The sequence below is a fragment of the Daucus carota genome, chromosome 4, assembly GCF_001625215.2.
Source record: "Daucus carota subsp. sativus chromosome 4, DH1 v3.0, whole genome shotgun sequence".
NCBI lineage: Eukaryota > Viridiplantae > Streptophyta > Magnoliopsida > Apiales > Apiaceae > Daucus > Daucus carota.
In genome coordinates, this window is record NC_030384.2 from 47,328,351 (window position 1) to 47,349,528 (window position 21,178).

At 35.4% G+C, this 21,178-nt stretch overlaps 2 protein-coding genes across 3 annotated transcripts; both read left to right on the top strand.

Annotated features, from left to right (window-relative positions):
- Positions 1-1,673: 1,673 nt before the first annotated feature.
- On the top strand, positions 1,674-10,051 carry LOC108219167 (uncharacterized). Of its 2 annotated transcripts, XM_017392465.2 has the most exons (8): positions 1,674-1,802; positions 1,976-2,490; positions 4,740-5,085; positions 5,315-6,573; positions 6,950-7,063; positions 7,768-7,922; positions 8,540-8,663; positions 9,787-10,051. In XM_017392465.2, the coding sequence occupies exons 2-7, from the start codon at positions 2,074-2,076 to the stop codon at positions 8,586-8,588; spliced, it is 2,340 nt and encodes a 779-aa protein (XP_017247954.1). In that variant the 5' UTR covers positions 1,674-1,802; positions 1,976-2,073; the 3' UTR covers positions 8,589-8,663; positions 9,787-10,051. The 2 variants fall into 2 exon arrangements, with proteins under 2 accessions (XP_017247954.1, XP_063947779.1); XM_064091709.1 differs by lacking the exon at positions 1,674-1,802 and having other exon boundaries at positions 1,924-2,490.
- A 7,107-nt stretch (positions 10,052-17,158) lies between these two features.
- LOC108216756 (indole-3-acetate O-methyltransferase 1) lies at positions 17,159-19,565 on the top strand. Its single transcript, XM_017389596.2, has 4 exons — positions 17,159-17,319; positions 17,419-17,835; positions 18,534-18,809; positions 18,992-19,565. The coding sequence occupies exons 1-4, from the start codon at positions 17,200-17,202 to the stop codon at positions 19,343-19,345; spliced, it is 1,167 nt and encodes a 388-aa protein (XP_017245085.1). The 5' UTR covers positions 17,159-17,199; the 3' UTR covers positions 19,346-19,565.
- Positions 19,566-21,178: the final 1,613 nt, after the last annotated feature.

Sequence of the window (21,178 nt, forward strand, 5' to 3'; positions counted from 1 at the left end):
TTTCAAATGAGAACGAAAATTCGAGAGTGTCATGGATGATATATCGGTGTGAAGTGAGCGCCCAATTATATAATTAACCCACTGAATAAATGTTATATTATTTATTATATTCAATATTACATAATTTTCTAAATTCAAAATAAATTTATATATAGCTTGAATAACATCAATTACATGTAAAATGAATATGACAAATAAAGCAATATTAACTTTTAATTTATCCGCCAAACAAATATCAATTATATGATATAAATAAATACTAAATTTATATGTATGATATATTAAATTGATTTAAAATTGTTAAAATATTTTTAATTCTACAACACTGCACTTTTTTATACCCTCTTTTTATTAAATGAAGTTTTTATACTTTTAGTTTTTTTCCAAACACTGAATTTTCTTATTATATTTATATTTTTTATATATTTTTTGACTAATTAATTTGATTATTGATCAATTTTTAGAAAATCTTTTGTTGTCATCATTCCAGTGTAATTCCATTTACACCGAACAAAATGTCATTAACCGCCCGCAAGGGTTGATTCTGGTTAAAGAGGGGACTCGTATCCTCTTAATTACAGGTTCGACTCTCGAAGGGGGAGAATTTGTGATAAACATAAGTATTACTACTAATTGCACCAACAAATCATGATGGGGCCGGTGGTGGGTTTGTGGATTACCCAAGTTGTTGCAGTTAGGCCAGTTTATTTCGACTTTTTTTCGGATTCGGAGTTCAGGAATTGACCCGATTTTTGAAAAAATCTCGGAATTTGACCGAGTTGTCATAAGAGTCTATCACTTAACTGCGTTTTACTTAGTTTGCAGGCTACCGCCTAAGTGCGTTTAAAAAAGGAGATGTGATTAACTGATAATAATTAGAGTATTAGTTAATCACTAATTTTTATAAACCAGTTACGAGTTGACATATTTATTAAAGTCTTCACAAATGTTCAATTTTTATAAGTTTTCTTGACTGTGGATGATATAAATATATAATATTTTGTTTATATTTTGAGAATTCAATTCAAATATTAATATATAAATGTTATTAAACTATATTTTAAAATGCCCTAAAAATAAGTTTGTGATAAGTATAGAACAACTTATTTATAGTGTTTAGTTATTTACTGAATCACAAGTATTAATTAAAATATGATTATAATAGTTAATGAAAAACGTTTAAAAAAATAATCAAACTTTATATCATGTATCGGTCTTGTTTTGTTCATTTTTTTTTATAATTTCTCACCAGTAATAATTGTATGTAATACACTATACATTCATGAGATGAATGAGAGCTACTCTCAAAAGTCCATGTATATAGTAATATATAAATATTATTTAAATATTTTGAAAATTTTAAAATCACAAAATTTTGAAAAGTGTTCATACTTTTTTTTTTACTGGAAATGTGTTCATAACTAAAAGACTATATGTCAAGCATTTCATATGCAAAATTAAGCATCTTCCAAACCAATTTTACTATTAGTCACATATGAATATGAATAAATAGAGGTGGTTAAACATTGATGTCCGGTAGTACCATCCTATGCAACCTCGTTCGATTTTTCACAATTTTATTAATTTAAAATGATCGTGTAACGTATGACACATTCGGGAAAGTTCGTGAATGAAATTAAAGTGAAAATACATTAAAAAAAATATATAAACGAGCACTTCTCTCTTAAAAAATACACATAGTATAGTAAGCAAGTCCTCTCTCTCTCCGCTCAAGTTTGTGCCTAACTCTCTCTGTCTCTCTGCTTCAAATCTCTCTCGTTTCGAATTAACCCGCAAATAAGGTATATATAAATTTATCAAGCTATATATAAATATAATTAACGGATCTATATTTCGTAATTTCTCGTTCTTCTTTTTACCTCTCTATTCTCCTCACTCTCTCCCTCTCTTTCTCTCTCTAGGGTTTCTATTCTATTTCTTTCGCCATGGCTGCTTATTTCTCTCCGTTTTGCAGGTTTTTGCGTGGTTTTCTAGGGTTTTTTGCTCGATTTTGTCGGAAAGCGGTGAAAAAGAGGGTTTTTGAGGTGATGTTTCTGTGAATTGGCGTGATTGATGGAGATTGTGGGAGGTAGTGAGGTGCGATCTGAGGATTTGAGTGTGCGTGTCGGTGAGAAGAGAGCGGGGACTGGGGGTGATGATGCGGAGGGTAGGGCGGGGAAGAAGCCGAGGAATGGGGGCGAAGTGAGGGGGAATTTGAAGAGAGTGGCGGAGATTGTGCTGGTGTTGGAGACTTTGGGGAAAATGAGGGGAGGAAGGAGTCCGACGGAGGCGGAAGTTGAGATGATGAGTGAAGCTAGAGGGAAATTGGCGGAGGTTTGTCGGGAATTTAAGCCGAAAGATGTGTTTCCAAGGGAGGCATTTGGTGTGGTTATGGATGATCTTGGCCTTAGTAAGATGAATGAACAGATGTTAGGGTTTCGGGCACCTAATGTTCCTATTGCTCAGAAATTGAAGCTCACTCAAGAAAAGGTGAGGTTATTGTTATTTTGTTATGTGCTGTTATTTGAATTTAATTTTTGGCATGTCTGGTTTTGGTTAAGGTTACTATATTGTTTTATTTAAATTGGGTTTAGTGGCGGGAGTGAGAGTTTGGTGTCTGCGATGAATGAAATGAAATGTTTTATTTAATTCCACTATACCGGTATGAATGTTTGAGTGGGTTTTTTTTTTTTATGAATCGGTTTTGTACGCTGGGCAAGTACATCTTACATGTGTAATTTAGTTTTAAGTTTCCAGGGGCAATTGGCTTGCATCAAAATTAATTACAAAAGAATTGTTTTTCAACAAAAATGTCAATTAGGAAAGACTGGTCGATAAAATATGAATCGGAGATTAATATAGCCCTAGCCAAACAGAGTCAAGTAAATTACAACATGTGACCGATAGATCAAGAAGCTCTTGAAAACCCTAACTTCTCTTGTACTTATAAGTGTCCAATATAGGAATTATTAATGGAAGCACAAACATCAAATATGAGAATAGTGATGGTAATTAGATTAGAAACTACCTGGTAATCACGTGAAATCTGAGGACTGCTCAGCTGCGAGAAGCCAAAGAGACTTGTCGGGGGATTGCAGAGGTGGCTGGAGTAGCAAATCTTTGATCAATTTAATCCAATTAAGTAACAAAATTGAGAATAGGGTTCATAGTAATTAAATAAGAGTGCCCAGTCGTACTGGAATATCGACGCAGGTTGCCGATCAGAGGTGAGGAGCCAGAGAGAGGGCTGGCGAGGGGTTGTAAAGGTGTTTTAAGAACAGAATACATGTTTAATCATATTTTATAATCATATATGTGAGGTATATTGATATTTGTAATAGCCTTGGGCTGGGCTTTTTAAATTTCTTATATGCTCCTTAATACCAAGTATTTAAATTTTTAATTGGTAGCCTACTCATCGTCCAGTTGGCCTGATGAGCCCAACCAGGTCCAGTAGTGGATTTGTTGTCGTTTTTTGAAAAACTTGTGAAGCCTTCTGCCCATAGTTACTAAAAGTGCTGTGAAGTGAAAAGAGCTGTCATCGCATTGTTTTGGTGAAGCAACGTGACTGAGCTTAAGTGAGAGTGCTTATGTGTGTTGCAAAGCATGATCCCTCTTTATTAAAATTGACTGATTTTATTGACAATCATCAAAATTATATTAGAAGTCTCAAGACACAAAAAGTATTTTGGCAGAGTAAATAAGACTTTAACAGTTAATAAAGATAAATCAAGATGAAAACTAAAAGACTATGTTTAAAATAAGGAAAGATTGAGATTAAAGAATATTATTCTAGTTCAGCATCCCATGGACCGTCAAGGTCAAAGGTCAGCAGCACATCATTTGAAATGCATCTTGTTGAGGCGGAGTAGATCTTTGAGGAATAAAGGAACAATACGAGGATCATAATAGATTTTAATTAAGAATATTGTGAACCACGATGAAGAGGATTTTATAATCTTGTAGAATGAACATGTTTGAGTTTGTAACAGCCAAATGAATGTTTCGTGGTTAATTATCAAACCGAGTTGTGTAATTATATCTGATTATTCTCTTGACCAGGCTTCAGTCACTCATATGATTGTTTTTCCTTTGTTACCCGGACTCGGGTAGAAGTGTTCTAAATGGATACAAATCCCATATTTGAAATTCTACATATTTTTGCCTAAAGTGAGTAGAGTGTCCATTTCCATCCCCCATGTGTAATCGTCGAGTGTTTGCCACGAGTACTTGAGACAAAATGAAGAGTTCAGGTAATAGTGAGTGTTTGCTGCGAGTACTTGAGACAAAGTGAAGAGTTCAGGTAATAGTGCGTGTATCTGCTTCATAAAACGAGACTTCGTAACCTCTCCACTTCTATTCTCCTTTTGCACTATTGAAGTTGTGCATATATTATCATTTGTATATATATATGCTTGTAATTAATTTCTCGCCGAGTACTTATTTAGACGCTTGTAATCTGTGTTAATGTAATGCTAGCATCAAACGCATAGAGTCAATTCCCTTTTACTGTTTAAAGTTTTAAACATAATGGGCCCTGGCTGTGGCAACAGTTTGATAATTTTATACCAGCTGACCTCGTGTTTCTAATTAAGAAAGCATGGTCGCAGGGATTTTAAATTTCTGTCTAAATTATTCTAGTCAGTTTTCATCCATTATTCGATTAAGTCTACTATATTGGTGCAGTGGTAGTATTATATTTTTGTACTTTGACGTTAGCTTCTTGCCTCGAATCTCAGATGGGAAAATCAGAGGAGTTTGCTGTACATTCTGCTTCATATTCATCGCAGAAGTTGCAAAAAAATCCTGGCCCAGCATCTGAAAGTGGATCGTCTCATGCTGTTCGAATGTTAACTTCACAGAAACCAGGTCAAGCGTCAACTGCTTCTGTAGGCCTCCAACCTGCTTCCCAGTTGGCTCGAGTTTCTGCAGCGAACTCAACAGCTTTGCCATATCAACTGCCTACTAGTGAAGTAAGACCTCTGGTTCTTGGTGAAACACCTGGCAGCAATGTTGGAAGGGATTCTTCGTCATCAGCATTGCCTAGACCTCATTTTAGTGGTGCCTACACTTCACAAGTTCAAGGTAATGTACTAACATTTGTTTTTCTCTCGCAAAATAGAATATATACATCTTTTTTTGGTAATTGCATGAATATCTTAGATTAACATGCAAGCATATCTTTATCTAGAGTATGTTAATTGCAAAATATTTAAATGTTTCTAGCAGCTGTTTATCTATTAATTTTAATTTTTATAGCTGCCCATCTGTGCATTGATGCTTTTCTAATTCATATAATGGTGTTACTTTGCAGTTAATTCTTCTGGTAATCATAGTAGGCCTGTATCTTGGTCTGTGCAACCACTGCAATCTACGATGTCAGCCAAAAATGCAGCAGACAGTAATGCACGTAATGCTTCTAAAAAGGTCGAGGAAGCTGCTAAGATGTCACGAGCGGTACCTAAAGTCTCGAAATCAATTACTAATCAGACATCTGTGCAACCACAACATATTCAGCAGAGGACTGGACCTGGGCATGCCCTTTCTTTGAAAAGTAAGCACACTGATATCGCCAATTTAGTCCAGAAGCTGTTACAACCGACACTTCATGAGCGTCCTACTTGGGCTTCACCTTCAAGGGATTACATGAACAAGTCTTTGGCTTGTCAACTGTGCAAGCTTATTTCGCTCGAGGTTGACAATGTTTTAGTCTGTGACGGTTGTGAAAAAGGTTATCATTTAAAGTGCCTTAAGATTAACAATCAAAAGTCAATTCCTAGAGGCGAGTGGCACTGTGCAAAGTGTTTGTCTTTAACCAATGGCAAAGCTTTACCCCCTAAATATGGCCGTGTCTTGAGAAATGCAATAACTGCACCCAAGGTGACTTCTAATGCTGCAACAGTTGACATATCTCAAGACAACAAACTGGGAGCGGCTGTTGGGAAGGTAACTGGAAATGGGAAGTCTGGTATACAAGATGCTCCTGGTGGTACTATGGACAACACTACTAAATCTTTTGCAGCTGGCACGGAGATGACAGATAAAAGAGTAATGCATAAAGAAACTGATGACAATTTTTCTGGTCTTGTTTCAACTGATGTGATGAAAACCTCAGCAGATTCCTGTATTAAATCTGTTGGCTCATCAAATGAAGTATCATATGACAAGAAAGTAATTGCTCAATCTGCTTCATATCCTCCGGCAGACCCTCAGACAGTCGAGAATATCTCTAGTAACTCCGTGAACCCGACAACAAATTTTCCTGGCATCAACTCTAAGGTCAAGGACTTGAATAAATCTGGCTCTGAAATTGTTCATGGAGCTAGGCGAGATGAGCAAGGAACCCTGCATGCTAATCACGTTAAAATTTCTGAAACCAGTTCTGGGCCTAATAAGCAAGATGTTGCGTTTTCTGATGGTTTGCATCAAGTTAACTGGATTGGCGATATACTTAACGTGGTGGAGGAGAAGACTTATTACCAGTCTTGCTCTATTAAAGGGGTCGTGTATAAAGTTCATGATCATGCATTATTTCGTTTACAGGACAACATATTGACACCCTTTAAGCTTCAGGTAAGCTATTTCTGTAATGACATATATTTGTTATTGTGATGAGAGACATGATGTTAGGCTTTTATTGGTTACAACAGATTGTAGGTAATTTAAATTAGCCTCATTTATCGAGAATAATGCCAGTAATGACTTCATGTTAGAACTTTTTGGTTTAAAGTCTGATGTTATCATGTGCAATGTTGTCGCTGTTGTAAGGGTATATACTCTGTCCTATTTCTGCTGCAGTTTACTTGTCTCCCTGCCATTTTTTAGAGTATGAATACGTAGATTGAATATGTCCTTTGTCGGCTGATTGAATTCAGATTTCTTGCCTTGAATTGATGGTAAAAACCATGTTATATTTCTTCTGTATTCATTCAAGCTTGTTTGCCTGCAGAGTATGTGGGAGGATAGCAAAACAAGATCAACGTGGGTTATTGCATCCAGGTGCTACTTTCCTGTGGATCTGCCTAAGGCTGTTGGTCGCCCATTTGCTCCTGATAATAACGAGGTCAGTAAGTAAGATAGTAGATGTGCTTTGTTTGGAAAGAGTGATCTTATGAATTTTTCCAAGTATACAGTTAGGGTGAATCCTCAATTTAATATGCCTTTTTGGTTTGTTTGTCTTGGAAGGCTTGACATAGTAGGAATATAATGAATAGAGTTCAGCATCGTCTAATATATAGGTTATATACATTGTCTGCTTTTTAAGCATGCTATATACCATATCCGTATCATATGCCCTAGGCTGGAAGTCTGAAACAAGAGTAGGTTTGCAGGTGTTTCTTCTCCTGCATTTTATGCCTTTTTTTTTTTTTTTGTATCAGTCTCATAAAATAACATGTATTAATATTATAAAATGTAATTTGAGATCCAGAAACCTAGCATAGCAGTCTGTCTACATATTTTGAATGAGATCCTAGACACTATGGCTACAAGTGAATACTATAGTTTCTGTTGGTATCGACTATCGAGGCTCTTGGCCCTTGACTTGATGTGTACTTGGCCAGGCTTTTATGTTGTTGGTATTTTAAGTTTAGACTTATCCGTTAAATGGAGAGCTGGTGATCCTCTTTAAATTGTTTTTGACATGTTTCTTGTAAAACTGGTATGACTATGATATTTAGAATCTATGACAATCTGAAAGTAAGCCGGCATATTCACAGAGAAGTGCATCATGTTTGATTGATCGTGCGCAACTTGTCAATTTTTTAGGTATATGAGTCTAATCATGATACTGCATTAAAGGCTGGTTTGATTGAAGGACCCTGTAAAGTTCTTCCACCACGACTCTTTGCTGAAGAAAATCAAAGGAAAATTCGTCTAGGGATGGAAGCCAGTGGTAGACTACAGCCCCTTTTTGTTTGCAAGTAAGTTGCTGTTTCTTTCTGTGGATTTTTCAGGTGTCGATCCAGTACAAATATGGGTTAAGCAAGTGTGCAAAATACAGACTAAAATATTTACTTTGAAATCTTGAAATGGTACTAGGTAAGCTAGAGAAAATGGACATGATGAGCTGAACTCAGATAAGAATGGTGAAACAGATAAACAAAGGGAAAATTTGTTGACAAATTATTTACTTTTGTAGTTGATATTCTAGGAGTGGAAAAGTTGAATTAAGAGGCTATTGCTAGATATTAAATCTTGTTTGTTTCATTTAACTTCAGCACTGTGCTTCTGTAAGTGCTTGTTAACTTTGTAAATATAGAATATTCTAAATTGTTTACCTTTTCTCTGAACATCTAATTATTAAATTCCTAATATTCCTTCTCTAAAATTTAATCTTTTATAGTGATATGTATTTATGATATCGGTAACAAATTATATAATCTTATACAACAGAGAAGAACTCCTTTATCAATTATATAAATTGATTATCCAGAACAATTTTTTTGTATTTTTTTTTGAAATTAACTAAATATTGCAATTTTTTTTTATCTTGTCTCCTCTGTTTACTAATCTATTACCACCTCTCTCTCTCTCTCAGATGGTTCTTTGATGAACGGAAAGGGCTTTTCCGTGATGTTACCAGTTGATTTAGTTGCACATCTAGGCCGCAAAGTTTTAATGTTATTTAATTTGCTACTCGGCGGCCTCCACAACTGTATCAGGTACTGAACTACCTATAATTAGCAGCCCCGTTTCTGTTGTCGGCTTTACCATCATTCCAGTAATTGATTATGTTGAAGAATGCTGATTTAATAAATCACTGATAATGAATCAAACGCAAGCACCAGTATGTGGTATATCATTCAGGAAAAAGTGTATTTTTCAAATCAAACTGGTCTATATTCTGTTCAAACTCTTGGCAAATTCATTATTCCCCAGCACAATATCAAAAACTCATTTGTTTTTCTAAAATCAAACTGGTCTATATATTGAGAACTCATTTTTTGGTACAACCTGACACAATATCTCGTGTTCTTACATTCTCGTTAGCATGCTACTGCTGCCTTGCTCTAGGCTTCTATCAAGTATCAAGTACTCCCAATGTGTAGTACAGTTGTATAATTTAACCATGCATGCCACTAGATCCTGGCCTCAGAGTCCTCATCCTAATCTTGATGTAAGTTGACAGTGGATGTCTAGAGTCTAATCATCTTCGTTGAAAGACTTACTTATACATGAGGTTTTGATAATGCTTGCAGGGAGATTAATCAGTTAATAGTAAACATGTTCTCTAAGAAAACATTTTCATTTATTTGTTTAGCTGTAAACATGGATGAAATAATATTGATACCTTTACAAGATATTTGCATTCTAAATAGTTTGCCGTACATATTTCATATTATGTTTATAAACAATTTTAACTACCTTGAACTAGTCGCAACATATAGATGTCCTTAAAGTTACCCTAATTTTATTATTAACTTTTTGCCATATCCCAATTGTGCTTGTGCAGTTGTGCTGTAAGATGGCGCGTAGAAATACTAACATGTATGACATATTCAACTTCCTATAGTCAGGATTATTAATGTGTGTGCCTATCGTTCATCATATATATTCAAAATAAGCCTTCGTAATTAGATAATCAGAACCTTTACTCGCTTGGTCATAGTGAATCAAAGTTATGGCAATTTGGTACTTGTAAACTTACAAACTTGTTCGCTGTGTTTATGAAATGCATTCTACTCTGGCATATGTTATCATTGTTTTAGTCTCTTAGTAGGGTTATTTGAACTCTTATGGTTTTGTGTATGTACAATGAATATAAAATTTGACTACTTTCTGTAGATTCTTGATGGAACGACACATTGCGGGGAGGCTTCGTGGAGGTTACTGGAGTTTCCAGTACTCATTATCTTGTACCAAATGTAGCTTCAAATTTGTAGTCTGCAATTGTCTTTTTTAGTTGTACATTTTAAATAGATTATTATTAATGTCTCATGTAGTGCTTAGAGTCTGTCATTACATAGAAATTTTATAGCTGATACCAAAAGATGTTTTCTGTGACTATTTTACTTTGCTAGATGATAAATGAACTTGACTTTGAAGATAAGCTCTACCATCCGCTATCTAGTTATTGCCTGTAGTTTTGCAATTTGGCAGTCTTGGCTGAGAACTAATATAGACGGAATGCAATGCTTTATTATCCCACCCCCTCTTCCTCCCTCACCTCCATTCGTTTCGTTAGATTTTATACCATCGCTCTCTCTAAAAACTCTTCATTCCTGCCTCTCAATTTTAAAAACCCCCCCGGAGCCTGCGACGGGTTCTCTGCCCCTGCGCGGATGGAGTGACAGAAGTTTTGAGACACAATCGCTCTCTCTAAAAACTCTCCATTCCTGCCTCTCAATTTCATTCTTCTCAATTTTAATCTCCCCCTCTCTCTCTCTCAATTGCATTCTTCCCAATTTAAAAAACTACTATTGTTTTCTTATTCCTCTTTTTATATCATAAGATAATAAGATAGCCCTGCTTTCGAAAATATTTGCAAGTTTGCACCAAACAATTGCAAGATCTGTACCTGAAGCCCTATTGTAGTAAAATAATAAAAAAATAAACGGGGTTGCATCTTGGTTGGGAGGAATTGCATTAGATTGGCGCAGAGTACTGTAGAGCCGAGATATACTAATACATGATGATATGGAAGCCTTATTATCTTTGTCAACACAACTTTACGGGATCTGGTAACTTTTTTGATATTATAATCGCTCCGTGCCGTTCTTGTTCTCGACTAAGTAAAATGGTATCGAGTCGAACGCGATTAAATTGAATTCAACTACAAAATTTGAATTGATATTCTAACAAGAAATAAATTAAAAGACTCAGGTCCCTGTCATACGAGTAACGAGTTAGGATATATTATTAGCGAATTTCCCAGTTTGATCCTAAAATTTTGATGGATATACAGGAGAGTTACATTGTTATTTAAAGATAAATTGTTTGAATTCATTTGTCTCGACCAACACATTCTTCGCTGAATCTATATTATTATTAACAATCGAATATTCTGGCAGCGGACGAACAACCAAACCAAAATTTGGGTTTCTGCTCACTCACTCATACCCAACTAAAAAGTTTGAATTTGATCCATCTGTAAAATGTATACGAGTAAAATTTGATGTGCTCGACGTTTTACCTAGCCGCTGCATATGTCCGAAGTTCATATATTTTATAGTTCAATTTAACTCCATTAAAGAATAAATAAGACTAATCATTATATTCTAACTAAAAAAAAAGAGATATGAAAGTCCTAGCGAGTACTGCAACTCACGTTGGGCTTGATAAAAGAACTCTAATCTTCCGAGTTGAAGCTCAACCAGATAATTATTGAATCAACGATCATCGAGCCATATTCAAATATATTGTGAAGTATACACAGTTTAGTTATTTAACATCCTGGTTGTGTAATTAAATTATGGGTGACAATTTCGGGTAACGGGTCGTGTCAGCAATCAGGTCAAGTTAAAATCATTTAAAATTAAATAAAATCTGAAAATTGAAGTTATTAGAAACGAAATTCTAATTTCGGGTCACTTCGAGTCATTTCGGGTCTATTTTGTGTCAATCGGATGATTTTCGGGTCACTTTTGAGTTTTGTCTCAGTAAATCAGGTTGCGGGTTCGATATTGCCACCCCTAAATTTACAATGTATAACTATTTTACATAATTATATGCTATATATTATGAACAGCAACTAATTATACATTATAATTATTACCGATTACCGATATAAATATCTCGAACCTGTTTTCAGAATGCCGATAACTCGTTCATTTGGCCACCTCTGCTCGATACACACATAAAATAAACATCATCACATGTTAATGCAGCCCGAAAGCAGTCAAGTAAATAAACAAATGATTGACACAAGAAAAAACATGTGGAGTACAAGAAGCCGGGTAATGGTAGCCGATTTCAACACATCGGAATAATGCAAAATCTATCTAATTAGCTTCCCTGATTCCCATAACCTACTTAGCTTTCAATTAAAGTCTATTACCTAATAATCGATATTTGTGCATATAATTTTCTTTTTATAATTCTCGTCTACTCGTTCTCTTTGACAAAGATAGATTAATCCCATTTATGTACATAATTTTTCGTTTTTAAAATTAAATACACTCAAATACTCTTCTCTTTATCAAAGCTCAAGACTCGACATTCCACGGGGAGAGGCTGTTGCTTGTATTCTATGCATGTACATGTACTTGTGAAAGAGATGGACAGTGCAGAGCTTAAAGGCTTGCCTGTTTTTAACGTGACATCTATCCGGATTGTATAATTACGTTGTCGGGGCATGAAGCTTATACAAAACGAGAGTTTTGGATAACCTCTGGGGCTGTTCGGGACAATATCATCATCTTCTTCTCATAATTATTCACTCTTTTGTGTGGTACACCGTATAACCAACTTTAACAACACTCTGGAAATATGAAAAAGAAAAATGACTAAAATAAAGGGAGAAAAGATCAAGATTTCACAAAATTTATAAATAATACCCAAAGTAACATAATCAAGAGAAATGACCCAAAATGTCATTTATTAACGTTGGATAATCTAGTGTTTTGATTTTTGAAAGAAAACGCTAGATGGTGTCGCGTATCTGTACAAAACGTAACACGACATGACGTTTTAGGAGGACGATCCTACATAAAAAAAAATGTTAGGGTTTGAAAATGTGTTACGAAGGAAAAGAGGATAAACATTGCACGATCGAGCGTTTTGGATTACAATTTTGGAAAAGAGGATAAACATTGCACGATCGAGCGTTTTGGATTACAAAATGGTGGGTCAAGGTCATCTTCTCTGACAATGATATTGAGACAATTTTCGTGAAAATTGTGATATTAACTGATAAGGGTCAATATCCCTAAATTCGACACCTGAACTTTGATATCATGTTTAGTGACTAATTTTCATAAAATTTCAATATATTTGGAGTACGGTTTATCAGTAATTTTCTATGGTGCTTGCTTGATTGTTGCAGAGATGTTCCCCTGATGAATACAATCTGGAAACGACCTGGAAAGAGTGGTGAACTAGGCTTCACCTAAAGAAGGAGATAATAAATGTGTATCTAGGACTTCGTTCCTATAGGGTGCAGAAATAGTTAGTTAAGTAGTGATTTGCTATAGTTATAGAGAGTACTAGTGCTAAGTTGTTTGATGACAAGAAAAGTTTGAGGCACAGTAGGTGATAGAGCTTTGCCTGATGAATCCAGAACCAAAATCATAAATATGTTTCCTGAATAAAAGGTGGTGTGTTCCTTTTACGACTTGCTTGACAATGACTTGACCATTCCTTTGATTAAAAGTCTTCTTTCGTTTTTCACCTGCCCTTGGCCCCCTTTATTTGAGTAAAACTCTCCCAATTTACTGTCTTCTTTACTCTTTATCTATTTTTAACACAGGCATAAATGCTAGTGTTACGGTCTATAAGTCCTGGTACAAAAGAAAAAGGCAAATTCTCAAGGCCAAAGATAACAAACGCTTTAGAAACATAGCGAGATTTCAAAATCGATGAAAAATATAAGATTCAGTTGAGTCTTTCCCGACACTTTTAGTGTTTTAGAATAACTGATTGCTCAACATAATATTTTTTTATCCAAATCTTCTGTATGCTAATATTTTAAAAGAAATTACTTAACGTGATATCAAAACAAAGGTTTTCGGATTCAATTCTTCGACACGACGTTAGATAAGATACTCTAAACTATGGAGATCGACAATAGCAACTAAAATCTATCTAGCCAACTCATCCAAAAAATTCCTTGTTTGAATCCTTTACGAATCGGCGGGTCCAATTATCGTTAAATTTTGAAAAACTGTCATACTTTGGTAAAGTATAGTACTAGTCTACAAGTCCTGAAACGACTCCAGGATCTCTCTTTTGACCACTTTTACAGTTTACTCTTGAGTTACCCATCTCTTTTGCTAATTAACACAGCTGAAACTCGAGAAATGTGGTCAAAGTCCGTTGTAACTGCTAAATTTGCCGTGATTATTTGAAGATTCTGCAATCATTTCGTTTAAAGAATGTAGTAGGAGTAACATGCAGCATTGACATAGATAGTACATGTTATCCAGCATTTGTCCGTTTTGATGGAAATAATTATGGATGATTTAAGTATATGCAGAGCTAACAAGATCTGGTGGATGGCTATGAAAGTAGCTTATCATCTTTTCAACACAGGCTTCATGTTGAAGATAAAAGTTGGAGTGAAATAGGGTCCGGCCTTGTATTTCGTGAACCGGCGACTATCACGCCGCTGTGGACCTTTGACTCGTATCGTATATAAGGCTAGATATAGGTCACAGAAGCGAATTAAGAGGGAATTCGACAATAAATAAATAAATATATAATATAAACTTATAAGAATTAATCAGATTTCAAAAATTGAAAAATAAATAAATATATAATATACATATATATTATATTATATTTATTATACTATTTAATATATATTATTTTGTGTTGAAAAGATGATAGCTACTTTCATAAAAAAGAACTTTTTTGAAGTCCGATTAATTCTTATAAAGTTTTTTTAATCAAAATTTATATAGTAATTTATTAAAATACTATATCATTTTAAATATGAGCAATTATAGAATTTATGATATAGTAAAAATATATTTATAAATAAATAACAAATACAATAATAACTAAATAAAATAATATTTTAATATTAAAATACATCTGATTTTCACTACGATTAATCCTCTCGATTATTCCCCGATTTTCGATTAATCCTAAATCAGTAGATCAACTCATTAGGTCCGGTAACCATGCTTTTCAAAAGGTTACCTAATTTCATGATTGAATTTACAAATAATTTATCAGTTTCTAGGAAATAATAAGGATTATGCTACCAAGTAACAACTAGATTCGAGGGCTCTAAAAAGAAAGCTCTTGCATATAGTCTAGTTGATTAAGCATTCAAGCCTACCCACTAAAACTAACTAGTAACAATCAAGTGTGTAAAATTTAGTAACTTAGATTAACCTAGCGTAGTATGATTACTAGAGCATCAATAAAGCGGATTAGATGATGATTATTAGCCTTAAGATAAATAAAGATAAATAACGTAAGATAAATAAAATATTTATAAATCATACACCTAGCTACGTCCTTTTGAGTATCTTGATTTGTTTAATAACTGTCAGTCCCGTAATCAAACTGAAGCAACGTAACTAATTGATATATAATATTAATCCGACAATGATGCATAATTTGTCCAGCAACTTTTCAAAGATTTAGTTGACGAGGGACAAGATACTTAAATTCTTTATTACAAAAATGTCTTTTGGGTTGAAATGGTGGTTAAGAAAATTAAAAGCAAAAGTGTTAAAATACATAACAGGGTGATATGTGATAATCATGGTAAAAAAATATGCTTGCACTAGATTGTTTGTTTGTGTCATGTGGCGAAGTCGTAGGATGAGAGCGCGGAGATAAACACAGTACAGAAAGAAGAAAAAATGAAATGATAAAGCCTAACAAATGGGCTTAAAAGCCCATGATTCCCCTAATCTGTCCCTGTCATGAATGTCGGAGTCCGGCAACATGATTGGCCGGAGATACAGATTATCATCATTCGGCGTCAATCTTGGGCCTGCTGTTTTCTTGTTGCCTATATATGTACATGTGTTCTTACCCTATCACCCAATTTCTTTGGCGTACTTTTTTTCTTTTACAAATATGGCTTATGACCTCACAAATGAAATCTTAACCACTGAGTTATCCAACCGTTTGATATTCCTTCTTAAATTACAGTATAACCTAAAATACATAATGGGTATAGTATGGGATACTCCCTCCCAAGTCCCACCCTCATATTCATATAATTCTTTTAAATTATTCTTTTTAAAATTTTTTAGTTTTAAATAAAAAATAAATATTAAATTTTTATGCAGATACAATTTAAAATAAATTATCAATTTAAATTTATAAAAATTTGAATATACGTATCAAGCCCTCAATCCGAAATATATATACATCAACGGCATCGATCCCAAACATATATACATCAACTGAAGAAAGTAATAAAATCTGATTTTAGTCTTTTTTCTCTTTTTTCTTTTACATTTTATTCTTTTCAAAAGTAACTATTTTCTCTTATTTAAGACCGCACAAAAGGTGAAAAACATATCGGAACGGATTTGGATTATAAATTTAAAAATCAAAAATAAATTGTGCAATCCTACGCTGGAAAAATATATAGATATCAAATTCAACAAAATCATATTTCGACTTTATATTATCTGATGAGCAGGGAAAAATATATAGATATCAAATTTTTGGTTACTAAAAAATAAAAATTGGAACTTGTTTATTTGTAAGAGCAAGTCCAATGGTGATGCTAAAATGTGTATAGCTATTGTTATAATTTGAAACCAAAAAGTAGTTTTTGGAGTTAAAATAGAATTTATAGTCCAATGGGTAGATTCAAAATAGAACCAATTAGATGTATATTTAACTAACCTTCAACTACCCTCTTATACATATACATAACATCTAAATATAGCATCCCATTGGAGTTGCATTTTTTTCTTGAATTATAGCAATAGCAACATCTATACTTGGTTCTATATTTAGCACAAGTATAACATTTTGCTATTTTGCATCTAAATATAGCATCCCATTGGAGTTGCATTTTTTTCTTGGATACTATATTATGGCAATAACACCCACTTTAGCTCCCAGTGGACTTGCTCTAAATGTATTATATTATATGAGCGGTGATAATGGGTTTTGAATCTCATATAATCAAATTATTATCCAAAATATTATAACAGGAGATAAAGATTTCGATTTAAACTCATTAATAGTGAAACGAACATGACTAAAGTACATGCACGAGTATATATACTACCCTCTTTCATTTAATAAAAATAAATAAATAAAATTTAAGTAGAGTGAATGGCATATATAAGAAGTCCAAACAAATACCTAGTTATATAACAGAAATGTAATCAATAAAGACATTAAACACAATAAATAAATAAAAAGTAACCGGAACAGCTTTTAACTATAGATCAAAGATGCCATTAATATCCCCTACTTTAATTTAATTTTTAAAATAGAAATTACAGAAAATATCTGACACTGTACATCACATATTACGTACACATCTCTTGCTCTATAAGTATCCAACTATTTCTACCTTGTTCCAGCCTCACATCATCTCCAGCATCCTCTAACATGGCTCCTTCAGCAGACAATATTAATTTAGTTGTTTCCAAGAATATTAAGCTCGAGAGAATGTTTAGCATGAAAGGTGGCAAGGGAGAGGCTAGCTATGCCAACAACTCCCAAGCTCAGGTACGTGATACCATCTCATCAAGAGGTCATTCATCGCTTGTAACGATAAATATATATCATTATGTAAAATCATGCATGTGTTGTTAATTTGTTACGCAGGCTCAACATGCAAGATCAATGCTTCACCTTCTGAGAGAAACCCTAGATGGAGTCGAAATAAATAAAGTTCCCTGCTTTGTGGTGGTGGACTTGGGATGCTCATGTGGAAGCAACACTATATACATGATTGATGTCATCGTAAAACACATGATCAAGCGCTTTGAGGCCTCCGGCGTGGAGCCGCCGGAGTTCTCGGCTTTCTTCTCCGACCTCCCTTCTAACGACTTCAACACTCTCTTCCAGCTCCTACCTCCTCTGGCGAACCATGGAGGCAGCAGCATGGAGGAGTGCCTGGCTTCCGATGCGCACCGCTCTTACTTTGCCGCCGCGGTTCCAGGTTCTTTTCACCGTCGTCTTTTTCCCTCGGCTTCCGTCGACTTCTTCTACTCGGCTTTCTCTTTGCACTGGCTATCGCAGGTTACTACTTATTCTCCACTTTTTTATCCTATATTGCACAATTTTACTTCCAAAAATTATCGTTACATATTTTAGTCCCGACTGTCTTGCAATTCTGGTTTATTCACGGGTCAATTCAAATAAGATGTTTTTTACCCTTATAATCGGTACACGTCAATAACTAATACTTCCTCCGTCCCAGCCAATTCTTTACGTTTGGTTTGGGCACGGAGGTTAAGAAATATGTATAAAGTAGTGGGAAAGAGAAAGAAAAGTGGGTGAAGTGGTGGGGCCCATTAATTTTTAATGTATAAAAGAGAGTTGGTGGAGTAAAAGTAGTGTGAAAAGTAAGTAAAAGTAGTGTGAAAAGGGAAGAAAAGTTGGGAAGTGGTGGGACCCATTTACTATTTTTGGTAAGTTTTGAAATGTAAACAATTGGATGGGACATCCCAAAGAGGAAACTGTAAAGAATCTGCTGGTACGGAAGGAGTATATACCAAAATTATTAGTTCGAGAGTGGATTATTGGGTCCGGTGTTAATATACCAAAATTACCAGCTCTTCGAGACTGGATTATTGGGTCCGTTGTTAATGTATACCAAAATTACCAGCTCTTCGAGATTGGATTATTGGGTCCAGTGTGCATTAAATTGTCAACTCAAATGTTACATGATGCATGCATGATTTAAAGTAATTGAAGTGATTTTGAATGGAATGAAGGTACCGGAGAGTGTGATGGACAAGAGATCAGCGGCATACAACGAAGGGAAGGTATTCATACAGGGCGCCAAAGAGAGCACAGCGGTGGCCTATAGAAAGCGGTGGCAGTCTGATTTAAGTGACTTTTTGTCGTCAAGAAAATGCGAGATGCGGAGAGGGGGTTCCATGTTTCTGGTCTGCCTGGGCCGCACCTCCGTGAACCCCACCGACCAAGGTGGGGCCGGCCTTCTTTTCGGGACTCACTTTCAGGACGCTTGGAATGATCTTGTTCTTGAGGTCCTCACTACTTATTTCTAATCATCTCTCTTATCTCATGCCTCTTAATTCGAGAACAGTGAGAACAATTGTTTTGCACTATTGAAAAGTGTAGAACGATATTGTTGTCAGTGTTCTCAGACTAAAACGTATCATTCATAGACCGCATAATCATTTATCTAATTTTACTTTAACTGAAACAGGGCCTGATTAGTACCGAAAAAAGAGACAGCTTCAACATTCCAGTGTACGCGCCAAGCCTCCAAGACTTCAAGGAAGTGGTGGAGGCCGAGGGCTCATTCGCCATCAACAAGCTGGAAGTATTCAGAGGAGGAAGCCCCCTCGTCGTAAGCCAACCTGAAGACGCCAATGAAGTTGGCCGCGCCTTAGCCAACTCTTGCAGGAGTGTCTGTGGTGTACTAGTTGATGCACACATTGGTGAGTCCCTTAGCCATGACCTCTTTTCCCGGGTCCAAAGCCGAGCCACGGCTAGTGCTAATCAGATTCTGGAGCAGTTACAGTTCTTTCATATAGTGGCTTCGCTTTCTTTTACATAACTATAAACAACATACACTTTTCAGTTTGCTGCTTAATTGTAATTGCGTGGTTTAACTCTTACTTATTGTAATTGGGTAAAATAAAGCTTGTTAGAAACCCGTAGATCGGTTACATCACTTACTTCCTCTTTAGCTCTTTCTGTGTAATCGATCAGTGATATCAGTTTATGTATCTGATATATAAATTGAAGAATCAGTATCCTCTCCTTCCTTAGAGACATTTATTGGTCTTCGTATTTGTTTTTCTTATCGATTCATATGAAGCTTCACTTGTATCCTGAACTATTGCATGCATGAAGAGACTACTAGCACTAAAAGAAAAGTTTCATGTTGTGAACTTTAAGAACTCCAGGCCTTAGACAACACACACTTTAAGTTTGTTTTGCTTTTATTAGGCCAAGTGACTCGGTACATTCATCAAGAAACAAATAGATTTCATGTGCAGAACTTTACAAATACAGTAATCAGCAGAACAGAAAAGAGATTCATAGATAAATTTAGAAGAATTGGGGAGGGGGGGTTCGTATCTCATTTAGAGAAGTAATACCCATCTGCTGAATCAAGTACGAAGATATCAACCACTTGAGGGAGCTTAAATCTCACTTTTCTATTTCTTTTCGCGCTTGGGCTCATTTTTGAATCATTCTCTTCCACTTCCTCATCATCATTAATTGACTGCAATTTCGAACCCTCTAGACAGAAGGCATCTCTAGGCAGGATTTCAGGGGCGGTATCCTCAGTTGAATTATTTTCTTCCACTTCCTCATCATCATCAATTGACTGCAATCTCGAACCCTCCAAACAGAAGGTATCTCTAGGCAGGATTCTGGGCGTGGTATCCTCAACGGTGTCCTCAAACGAGGGGTGGACTCTCCCTGAGGTTGAGGATTGCTTGCTGTTGCTGGAAGCTGAAGCATTTGTACGTGGTGAACTCAAAATCCATTCCTTTAGGTTCCGATCACGTATGTTCTGCACTGATTCTTCTACTTTAGGCTGAGGTACCGGATCCTTTTTACTCTTCTTGCTCTCCCAGAATGAGTATCTAGGCTTTATAAACCCGATAATTGATGCTGATACGCTCATGCTTCTCCGTCCATTGGAAACAGGGGCTGCTGATCCTTTAGGCGCCTTCTGCTCAAGTTTCCTGGGACTGCTCAAGCCCGAATCCTTTTTCCCTTTCTTCGCCCTAAACATGATCAAGAAATGTAAACCAGAGGGTTGATTCTTTAGCTTTTCTGTGTCAAGGTCCAAATCATAGGGAACATATAAAGGTTCACTCTGAATCAAGATGGATTGAGAAGTCAGAGATAGAGACCTTCTGAAACGCAAGCATGCATAGAAACAAGATACATTCTAGTTCAAGACAAAGCTTTGTCGGATTTTCCATTGCTGATAAGCTTATATAACTCTGATTTTGTTAATGCGAAACAAGATGCTGACTAAAGATGAATTAAAAATTGTGCAGGCCGGCTTATAAAATCAAGTCTTTGAATGAGTTCACCGAAATAGAAATCATACAACAATGAAGTCTTTAACTTATGTAACAACCCTACCGCACAAGTACATATGGATGATGAAAGCAACCTAGTTAAACTTGTTAGGCAGTTTACTCATTCTCAGAAGAATACAGAAACCATTTCAAACATAAAGCTGCAATACCGCAGACAGGCAGAGACTAGTTCCTGTAAAACAGCTGCAGATAGCGAAATTTTCAATAAAAATTCACATTTGGAAGCTAGCCCTTTTCATGGGGTATTATCTGTTGACCTGTAATTGTATCAGACGTGGATCTTAACAGCTTACCAGCTCGGTTAGTCGGTTTCGTTTACAAAA

Excerpts from the sequence above, each read along its gene's own strand:
- LOC108216756 (XM_017389596.2), top strand. The coding sequence starts at position 17,200 with ATGGCTCCTTCAGCAGACAATATTAATTTAGTTGTTTCCAAGAATATT. Across the intron at positions 17,320-17,418 it reads CCAACAACTCCCAAGCTCAG|GCTCAACATGCAAGATCAAT; the intron begins GTACGTGATACC and ends TTTGTTACGCAG. Across the intron at positions 18,810-18,991 it reads GGAATGATCTTGTTCTTGAG|GGCCTGATTAGTACCGAAAA; the intron begins GTCCTCACTACT and ends TAACTGAAACAG.
- LOC108219167 (XM_017392465.2), top strand. The coding sequence starts at position 2,074 with ATGGAGATTGTGGGAGGTAGTGAGGTGCGATCTGAGGATTTGAGTGTG. Across the intron at positions 5,086-5,314 it reads CTACACTTCACAAGTTCAAG|TTAATTCTTCTGGTAATCAT; the intron begins GTAATGTACTAA and ends GTTACTTTGCAG. Across the intron at positions 7,923-8,539 it reads CAGCCCCTTTTTGTTTGCAA|ATGGTTCTTTGATGAACGGA; the intron begins GTAAGTTGCTGT and ends TCTCTCTCTCAG.